Below are 10,485 nucleotides of genomic sequence, written 5' to 3' on the forward strand. Positions count from 1 at the left end.
GTGTTGATTAACCATAACACGAAATAGAAACCGAAAGATTGAAAGGCTAATTGCTAATGCAATGATTTTGAGCCTTAAAAATGTAATGCCATAGTGTTGGATAAAACTCTCTTTCTAAGTGGTAAGAGCTCAACCCAGTAATGAACAAAAAAATGTGTAGTTTAGTTATAGAAAAGAAAAAACGTACTTTCGTTCGTATGAACATATACGAGCGTGTGAAACTTGTTTTAGAATAGGGTTGTTTGACGAGCAAGCCGGTCCAAGCAAATTTCAACTTGGGTCTGGAAGTTTAACGAGTTGAAATTTGAGTTCAAATTTGGCTTGTAAAAAACTCGATTTAGTTCCTTTCTTTGACGAGCCAACTCGTAAACTAAAACTGATATTGAAGTAAAAGTCGAACACTTGGGGTCTCTAGTTTGCTTATGGACATATTATGTGGGCTTTATGATTATGTGGGCTTTATTAATATGTGGAATTACTATATGATAAAAATTATTATTACTATATGATAAAAAAAAATACAATGAACAGTGATTGATTATTTATTTTTTAAATTAAAATTAGGATGGTATTAGGTATAGATATCGGTCTCAAATTTATCAAATCGGTGTATTTTCGGTACCGGTTCTGCACAGGTATTCACCGGTTTTTACCCTCAAATACCGGTGTCGTACCAATACCGACCGGTACTGAACCGTACCATGCTAGGTATATTCGGTACCGGTACCCACTTTTGAGGATTTCGGTAACGGTATTTTCGGTACCAGTTGGTACCAAACTCATCAAATCCTGTAGCAACGCAGCAATGCAAGTAATTGCACCGTTTAGATTACTTTTCATACACTCAGTAAGTAAACTGTATTTCGTTTGAATGAGGTTTTATATACACAACAACTTATTTTGTTTTCTTTTTGTCTTTTTCTGTAATGAATGAATTGTAGCATGTAAAATTAACTTGGATATTTAGAATATTGATGAGCAAATCGTATCAAATCCTGTAAACGAACCGGTATCGTATCGGTACCAAATTTACTATACCAAATCATTTTCGGTACCAATTTGATACCCACCTTTTGGCGTTTTCAGAATCGTTACTTTCGGTTCGACACCGGTCTAGCACCATACCTGTATTTATTGATTTTTACCTTCAAATACCATACCGTATTGTACCGAGCATTTTCGGTGCCGGTACCTAATTTCGATGATTTTCCGGATCGGTACTTCGTTATCGGTACCGAGCTCATCCATATTTTAACGTGTTAGTACCGTAATAACTGAACTGAAAACAACCAAATTTCCAACGTGGAGGACGCGTGGGTCCTATTATTATATATTAGGTTATTTAAAATCGTTTTTTTTATGACGGAGTGACTATCCTTACCACGTCTTTTTATTTATGATTTGATATTCGGTATCTGTTTGCCGTTGCTGACACGCCTTTTGTAGTCATTGGGTTCCGCCGCAACGCGCGGACGGAAAGTAACTAGTTGGTTTATAACTAATAAACATTAAGCAAACCAAACAAGTGAGTCAACATTCAAACTCATTTTGGCTTGAGCTAGACTCATTTATAAACTGAGCCAGTTCGCCTCAACATGCCGAATTTAAATAAGTTTTTTTTAACGACATACGAGGCATGAGTTTTTGAATTACACTACTTTATAAGATTGTTTGTTGAACAAGAACCTCATATGGTAGTATTTGTTGAATCACTTAAGGGAAAGGATGTTAGAGATGGGAGAAAGTCAAACAGAGAGAACATGAAATTGTTGGAATATATAATCAAAACAGAATCTCCTTTTTGTATGTTAGTCACAAGTCTATGTAGATTTGTTAAAAAAATGGAGCACTAGTGTTGTCTTTTATTTGAACAATTTCACAGTGAAATTGTAAGTTATTAAGTGTAAGACGAAGTTGTGGACTTGTGGTTTACTATTTGGGCTAGAAGCATAAGTTGTTTGAACTCTTTTGGGCTACTTTTTTAAAATATTACTTAGAGGTTTGTTTGTTAGTAGCCCAAAGATGAGTATCAATCCAAGTTCAATAAAGCCCAAACCCAAACAAAATGCTAAAGATATATAAACCGAGATTAGGGAAACGGATTAGAGCCCACAACATCATACTTATGAAATAAAATTAACAACAAAAGCCCAAACTATTAAATGATATTCCACTAGAGAAAACGCACAACAGACGTAAAGAAAAACCGAAACAAAAACTCAAAACGATTTCTAATCAAAGGACCGAGCCGCCTACTCAATAATGTGAAACCGGACAAGAAAGCGAGTTCGTTCTAGAGGACGATGACAATGACGATGAAGACGAAGGAGAATTAATACACGCGTGTACCTTCTCCACTTCGTTTTCACAAGAGATCAGCCCTTCAAACATGAAGTCAATATTATCCTCAAAGCCCGTATCGTCAAATAAGTCAAGTAGCTGATCGCCTGATTTATCAAACGAAAAGTGTGGAACTGGAAGGAGATTATAACTTGAATCCAAACACAAGCTCCATGGGTGTTCTTCCTCAACTGTTTGCGGGAAATCAAGGTTATGAATCCCGGGCATGAGCTCTTCTTTTTCTCCTAACGCGACCTCTTGTTGTTGTTGTTGTTGTTGTGGTTGCTGCTGCTGCTGTTCTTGTTGTTGTTGAGAGTTTATGTCGTGAAGAACCTCTTCATTTTGCTCGTGTTTTGGTGAAGCTACAACTTCGGTTGACTCGGGTGTAGTTTGGGTTTGTGGCAAGTTTTTCAATCGATCGGCGTAGATGCTGATATCAAAATTGGTCACTGCTTTCGCGCCTCGATATTCGATGGCTGCTAAGTCGTATGCTGCAGCCGCTTCTTCTTGAGTGCCTTGAAAAGAGTGCATTAATCAGTTCATTTGTAATAACAAATTAACTCATCATCATGCCTTTTTATGAACATTGTCATTTGTAAAAAAAAAAAAAGTTTAAGCACCTTGTCTTGTTTTTCTCAAAGAGGCCATTGTGCTTTAAAACCACACTTGCATTGTAAGATTATACAGTATCATATAATTTACACAATACTGCATCATATGTCATGCTAAAATAGTTTTTTTTTTCAAATTTATAACATCATATCATTTAAAAATAAAATTAAAGGTACTTGTCTAATGGAGGGTCTATAAATTACTATGCTAGTAAAGCAATTAGCAACAGCTTTTCCAAATTTAATATAACTAAAAATAAATACCATGATTAGAAAACAAACAAGTACATAAAATGATAATAAGAGCAACTAATTGTTTATTACCATTTTCTTAGTATTTTCTTGGGAAAACGAGGGGTCATGTGGCTGTACTAGTATATACTGGAATAATGGCTTTAAAGTTACTTTTATTCTTCCTTTTATATTTTCACTACTCTAGTAAGACTATGGGTGTGGAGGGGCTTGGGTTGGGGGCATTGCTCGACACGTAGCGAGAGTCGGATCCACAAGCTAATACTCAAAACTAGGGGTGTGGTGGGGCGTCGCTTAGCTGGGCATGGCCAGCCATGTGGAATTTTTTAAAAACTACAAAGAAAATTAACAAAAAACCTACATTGAACCATCCAACCACAACCCGCTATGTCACCCAACCCCCCGCCCCTGCCAGGCAGAATCTCCACGCCAAGTGGGCAACGCCAACCCGGGGTGTAGCACCCGACGTTAAAGGGCCAAAACGCCCACACCCACCGGTCTAAAGGTTCCTACTGTTTACACAAAACTTTTTGCTAATTGCACAAAGTGATGTGACATTAATAAATTCAAATTTGTGCTTTTCTTTTATAACTTTCGACATATAGTTTTTATAAAAAAACGAATATGATTTTGTGGTGTGCTTATTTTTATCTACGTTTTGATATAAATTTTATAAAAACGGAGCCGTATCAAATATAACGTTTTATAAGTCGTTATAAAATTTTATATTCTGTTTTTTTATAAAATTTATATCAAAACGTAGATAAAAATAAGCACATCACAAAACCGTATTCGTTTTTAATAAAACATTATATATCGGAAGTTAAAAAAGAAAAACACAAATTTGAATTTATTAATTTCAGGTGTAAATAGAAAAAAATTGAGTGTAAATAGAATCACCCACTAGTAAACCTTAAACTTGTTAATTGCTTTTTTTCCTTTTTTTAATTATAACTCAGTCTGTAATTCTACTTCTAAGGTACACCTATTTGTCGACCATACTAATCGAACTCTCACCACTTGAAAAGAAAAAGAACATTATCCAACACAAAGGTACCGCTAGGTCAAAGGCCCTTTCAATGACGGGCCAGGAATTTTTTTCATGGGGGCCGATCGGGGGGTTTAACCAAACTTTTACGGGAGGCGACTGAGATTTTAGCGTATAAATAACACCAAAAATAATTTCAATGCGGGCGGTTGCCTCCCATGGTTCGCCAATGGGCCCTTTGGTAAATTGGTTAATTAGTTGATTAAAGTTATATACATAATCAAATGTGTCAAATAAAAAAAGGAATCACATGATGCTTACTAATAAACAAAGTGGTAACAAGTTTATACTATAAGCTTATCAGAGAATATCTTTTACCAGATCTTAAATATAATATTAAACTTAAATATAATTTTACAAAATATTAGATCCCTAAGTAAATAAAAAGATATTATACAACATATTGTCATAGACTAATTGTTCGGACAAAAGATATAAAAAGATTGCACGCCTTTTCATGGTAATTGTTTATTTTGTGTGAGATTGGATCTATGTGATTAGTATGAAAAGTCTGTTTTGTACGGCTAATTAGAATCCCCCTAAAATGCAAAGTCAATATCTTATTAGCCTATGTTTTGATCATGGTGCTTTTAATTGTTACCCGGAACCTCGGGTCGATCTCGTTCTCGAATACGAGATCGACACGAAAGTTATGTTTATGCTATACATGCTTTATAGACAGAGTAGTGTGGTGGCCTGTGCTTGTGAATTCAAAATTTTACAGGATCAAAAAGTTGGTTACGTTTTGGAGATTGTGGTTGCGAGGAATGAAAAGGTTTCCAACAATAACTCTGTCTCGAGACGGAGAACTGTGGAGAGCATTAAGAAAGACTCGTTTCTTTGGCTTATAAACAGATCTAAGTTTTATGTTGTTAACTGGGACAGGTGGTGTAGTTTTAACATTAGAGATGTAACTGTGTAATGTTAACGGTTTAAAGTTTTGATATAAGATTAAAAAACAATTTATATAGTTAACACACAATACCAATTAAAAAAATATATAACTGTAACAATGGTGATGGTCTGACTTTAATATTCGTGATGTAATTGTATAACTTTCAGGGTTCCAGTTTCTTACTGGCCCGGTTTCTATTTTTTTAATAGAAGTTTCGCCATTCCGAAAAAAAAAAAAAGTAAACAACAGTGGTAAATCTAAACAGAAAATGTTTAAAGTAATCCCAAACCCATGTTAGTTTCATGTCAAGTTGAGAGCTAGATACAAGTTGCATGCATATCATTAAGAGGGTGTTTGGGATTACGTTTTAAAGTGATTATTTGATTATTGCGTTTGTAAAACATAAACAATCTAAAAAAATGTTTGGATGAAAAAGTGATTATCTGCCTCCAAAACGCAGTTTTGGAGAAGCATGTACCTACATATTTTTTCAAAACGTAGTTTTGAAAACGCAACACCAAACACCCCCTTAAGTATACCAATGGAAGTATTATGTATTTTATTTTTTAACCAGGTTAAGAAAAGTGAGAAAACACAATCATCAAAAGAAATAAAATCAAGTTAGCATGTGCCACGTCATAATTACTCACATCCTTTGAGGATTAACACACACTCTCTCTCTCACACACGCCCACTATCTCACACGCATACATAAATTGTTTTAAATTTGGTCACTATCTTTGGTCAACTTTTGAGTCACTTGAGTCAAAGGAATGATGAAAGTATTGAGTTTATTGGGTTAGAATCAAAGATTCATAAAAATAAAAAGTCGTAACAAAGGTATCAAATGTACTCTGATTGACCTAATTCAAACGACACTGAAACTGTCTCATCGAACTCTACGATGTGAGATTTTATGTTTTTGGTTTTAGATGTTTAGCTTGTTTCAGATAAATTTGCAGAAACGGCACATCATCAGCGGCTCGGTTACCTGCAAGATGTGTAATATGTTCGAGGAAGATGCTGATCATGTGCTACTTAATTGCTGTGTGGCGACGCTGGTGTGGCAGAAAGTATGCAACTGGTGCAAGATCCCTGTTGGTCGGTTCGGTAATATAAACGAGCTGTTGAATTCCCATCTAATTTTAAATCTCTCAAAGTTCAAGACTAAAGTACTCCAGACTATAATCGTTGCGACATGCTGGGAGATATGGAGAGCGAGAAATGCCTTAATTTTTTCAGGTGAAAGAGCAAGAATCGAAAAAATCTTTGGCGATTTACAACTAGTCTCCTTTACATGGGTCAAGAACAGGGGCAAAAGACACAACATGGAATGGAGAAACTGGATATCTTTCAATATAAATGAGTAACTTCCGTACAGGGGTGTAAACGGGGCGAAATATATCAGTTTTGTATAATGTTTTTTGTTTCTAGTATCTTGCTTGTCTTAATCATTGTACAAAACTGTTTGGTGATGGAATGATATGCAATTAGCCGTTCAAAAAAAAAAAAAAAGATGTTTAGCTTGTAGATTTTAGACTTTTTGTTTACGTCATTGTTTCTTTTTTATATTTGCGTCATTATGTATTTTTTATGACTCACTGTGTCGTTTTACTTCGACATTGTGTTATATTTTTCGGCATTGTGTTATATTTTACTCGACATTGTGGTATATTTTGCGATCCATTGTGTCTTTATACCCTAAGTTTATTATCTACAAAACTTGTTAAATTATAAAGAAATGAAAGGAATTAACAAAATTTAAGTGGTTATTTTAATCTATTTTGCCAAGAAATTGGGCAAATGTGCTTTAAGTTTTGATTTGGGTAGTTGAGCACACAAATTTAGAAAATATGCATATTCAAAGTACACGTTTGTGTTCTTAAAAATAATCCTTAGATGTTGACGTAAATCACACGTTCAAAATATCTAATAGCATAAACTAACCAATAGTTGCATTCCAACTCTAGTTCTTTTTTAACATAACAATGTTTTTTAAGTTTCTAGCCCCACCTATTATGGATTAAATATTATTGAGTCCTGTGGTTTATCGCGTCAACCACGCTTGGACTGTTGTTGACCATCGAAATTTAAGCAGAACGGGTCACACAATGGGTGGTTGATTGTTTAAGCGGGGTTAGTATCCTACTCGACGGATGAGGCAAAAACATGCATATGCGCAAAATATATCAAAGAGTGAGAATAGGTGCGTACCGTAAGTTCCCAAGTATAGGTATTTGTTTCCAAGAACTCGGCCAATTCGTGCTTCCCATCTTCCGTTATGATGGTGCCTATAGAAAACAAACATTGTACATTAATAGTCATATTAACATACAGGACTTTTTCACATTTTTAGTAAGCGTGAGAATCCGTTATCAAAAAACTCACTAGATCCCACCAGTTACCCTGCTAACAAACGGGAAATGGGATCAGACAAACAGTGGCGGATCCAGGGGGTTCCTGGGTTCCTAGGACCCCCCTCAGTTTGGAAAAAAGTAGTGGAAACCTTGGATGATTTAGGAAAAAATAGTGAGAATTAGTAAGAATCTACCAAGAGGAACCCTTTGGAAAAATTTTCTGAATCCGCCACTGTAGACAAAGCATAACTTTTGTTGGACATGTGTAGTGATTATTTGGAAAAGTTATTGCCTAGTGACCTAGAAGTCCAAAACAACCAACTCTAAGAGCAAAAAAAAAAGTCTACATTACAACAATTCAAGTCATTATCAAAAAAAGTTAATGGAATAGTTTAGTTAATCCATTATCTATTACACACATTTTACCTGCCAAGTGTTTGGCTTAAGGTATAACCAACAACCCATATTTTGGTTCCTTTTTATAACTAACTTGGTCAAATAAAGTCAAAGTTTTCGGTTATACGTAATGCAAAAGTGTTATAAGATGCATATGTAAAATCAACTTCACATATAAAAACACATGTTTGCAACAACATATTCACATGCAACACACAAAAAACATGATCTTCCACAGCTCTTTCAGCATGTCCTCTTCACATCTTTTTTTTAAATGTCAACTATCTTTATAATTTTAATCTAGTAAGTCCAAGCTGTACTGAAAACCCATCTTAATAATTCAAAAAAAAAAAAAAAAAACGACTCGTTACCTTGCTACTCCTCTGTACTTTGAAACACCTCTCGAAAATCCACTGCTCCTTCGCCTTAACGAGGCTAAATATTCATCCTTGGACAGCTTTTCCATTTCTTCGATATCCTTTTTATATGTATCTATCTGCGATACATACAAAAACGATACATATAGACAAAGCAAAAAAAAATACTTTCACCTTCTTTAAAACAAAAAATTTGTACATTTTTTCCGTCTAAATATGATGGAATGCATAATGTTCATAAGAGACTGATGAGAAAATGGTGTCAAATATGAAATATTCTTTTGTAGATACCTCAAAATTAAGTGTTGTGTCGGGTCCCCAGTATTTAAGGGCAGCAAGATCATACGTGCGAGCAGCAGCCTCTTCGCTATCATACGCCCCTACATGAAAACGACATTAAGATGTTCTGTTAACTACATTGTCCCCAAAAGGCCAAAACCCGACACTTGTTCGATTGTATTAGCTCAAATACACTCTAGCAAAAAGTAAAACGTTTAATCTGACATATAGTTCGATAAAATCAGCTTAACTACTTGTCAAATATTTTAATAGCGTCAAGCGTCTTATAGTCAGAACAAAAAGAGACGCGATTGATGATATTTTGACGCCAGACCGATATAACTTTTTTAAGAGAGATGATATCTACATGAAAAAAATAATAATGAAAACTGTTGTGTGCACAACAAACTTTACTTGCTACATTTTTGTCCTCTTTTCTAAATTTGTTGTGCATATACATTAAAAAAGTTGAATGTGTGTAGTTATCTTTATAAAATAGTATCAATCATAAATCAAAAGATTTTGGACCTCACAATGACATTTATAATATTTTTTTAATTGACAAATAATTATTGATAAATCTTAAACTCTAGTTGAAAGGTGAGTAGCCCATTTAAATTATTAAAGTATGTGAAAAAAGTAATGGAAAAAGGCAAATAAAAGAGAGAATACTTACCCAAATAAACTATAAAATCAGAATCCATAGTGGCAATCAGGAACAGGGGATCACACCAAACCAGAACAACCAAAAAAACAGAGTCAGAACTAAAATTAAATAATTAATTTAAAAGATTAACAAATCAACTAAAACTATCAGTAAATTAACACTGTAGATCTATGTCATATAATATAATTATATTATATAATATATAATATACAATTATATGATTTAAATAAAATACATAAATTAATTAAAATTAATTAATTAAAAAAAACACAGAAAAAGATGGTATTCACTTTGTTTTCCTTTCTTGTTTTGGATGCTGTTCCATGTACCCTTGTCCCACAGATGTGCTTCAAATCTTCCAGTCCATCTATGCCTGTTAAAGATCAGCATAAATTCATTTAATTTCATTGCATGCAGCTGTAAATTAATAATAAAAAATTAAGATTAATTCATGCATGCAACACAGAATCTGTACCCTCTGTTCTTCAGTGATCAGAGTTTAATTTAAGAAATTTGCAGAAATTATACTATTGGAAGTTTGGATATTAAAAATTCAATTAGTTTAGAACCCTTTTCACCTTTTGCCCCTAAAAAATTACATGATCAACTGATCAATTTCATGCATGTAATCCAGAATCTGTAATCCTCTGTTTTTCAACAGTCCTGAGTTTAATTTTAAAAAATTGCAGAAATTGATCTTGAAAAAGTTGAAAGATTGAATAAAGTTTGTATCTTTGAACTAAATTAATCAAATTGATTCCATTTCAGCAACTTTACACAAGAAATTTCATGAACACTCCAATGCATGTAACCTCAAATCACCTCCCCTGTTTTTCACCCAAATTCAAGAAACACAAAAAAGATCACATTTTTTTACCAAATTTCATCAAATTGGAACAACAGGGGTGTTCAATTTCAACTTAATTTCAATAAAGTTTGAATCTTTTTGAAGAAAATCAATAAAGTTTGAATCTTTTTTGACGAAATTTGCAATTAATGTACCTTGTGACACCCCTGTAAATAGAGCTCCTGCGTGTAGTTTCAGCATTTTGATTTTGATTTGAAATTTGAGTGGTGTTTTTGTTGTGGGGTCTGCTGCAGGGTCTTTTGGATTTAGGAATCTGGTGATCATTAATGCATGAAGATGAAGAGGAGCATGAAGAGGATGAAGTTGGTGACAACCTTCTTCTTTTCATTTTCTCTCTCTAGATTGTGTGGGTTTTTGTGTTTTTAGAGAGAGAGAGAAGGGGGGGTTTGGAGGAA

At 34.1% G+C, this 10,485-nt stretch overlaps 1 protein-coding gene across 1 annotated transcript; it reads right to left on the reverse strand.

Moving 5' to 3' along the window:
• Positions 1 to 2,102: 2,102 nt before the first annotated feature.
• Positions 2,103 to 10,485, reverse strand: LOC110903740 (ethylene-responsive transcription factor WRI1). Its single transcript, XM_022149524.1, has 7 exons — positions 10,225 to 10,485; positions 9,513 to 9,595; positions 9,232 to 9,240; positions 8,568 to 8,656; positions 8,271 to 8,395; positions 7,361 to 7,437; positions 2,103 to 2,855 (listed from the first exon to the last, which is right to left on the reverse strand). The coding sequence occupies exons 1-7, from the start codon at positions 10,416 to 10,418 to the stop codon at positions 2,257 to 2,259; spliced, it is 1,176 nt and encodes a 391-aa protein (XP_022005216.1). The 5' UTR covers positions 10,419 to 10,485; the 3' UTR covers positions 2,103 to 2,256.

This window comes from Helianthus annuus, chromosome 14 (genome assembly GCF_002127325.2).
Source record: "Helianthus annuus cultivar XRQ/B chromosome 14, HanXRQr2.0-SUNRISE, whole genome shotgun sequence".
In the NCBI taxonomy this organism is placed as follows: domain Eukaryota; kingdom Viridiplantae; phylum Streptophyta; class Magnoliopsida; order Asterales; family Asteraceae; genus Helianthus; species Helianthus annuus.

Bases quoted from the DNA above. Each gene is read 5' to 3' on its own strand.
- LOC110903740 (XM_022149524.1), bottom strand. From the start codon at position 10,418: ATGAAAAGAAGAAGGTTGTCACCAACTTCATCCTCTTCATGCTCCTCT. The intron at 7,438-8,270 runs GTAACGAGTCGT...TGTTTTCTATAG, and splicing joins AAGTACAGAGGAGTAGCAAG to GCACCATCATAACGGAAGAT. The intron at 2,856-7,360 runs GTACGCACCTAT...ACTCTTTTCAAG, and splicing joins CCTATACTTGGGAACTTACG to GCACTCAAGAAGAAGCGGCT.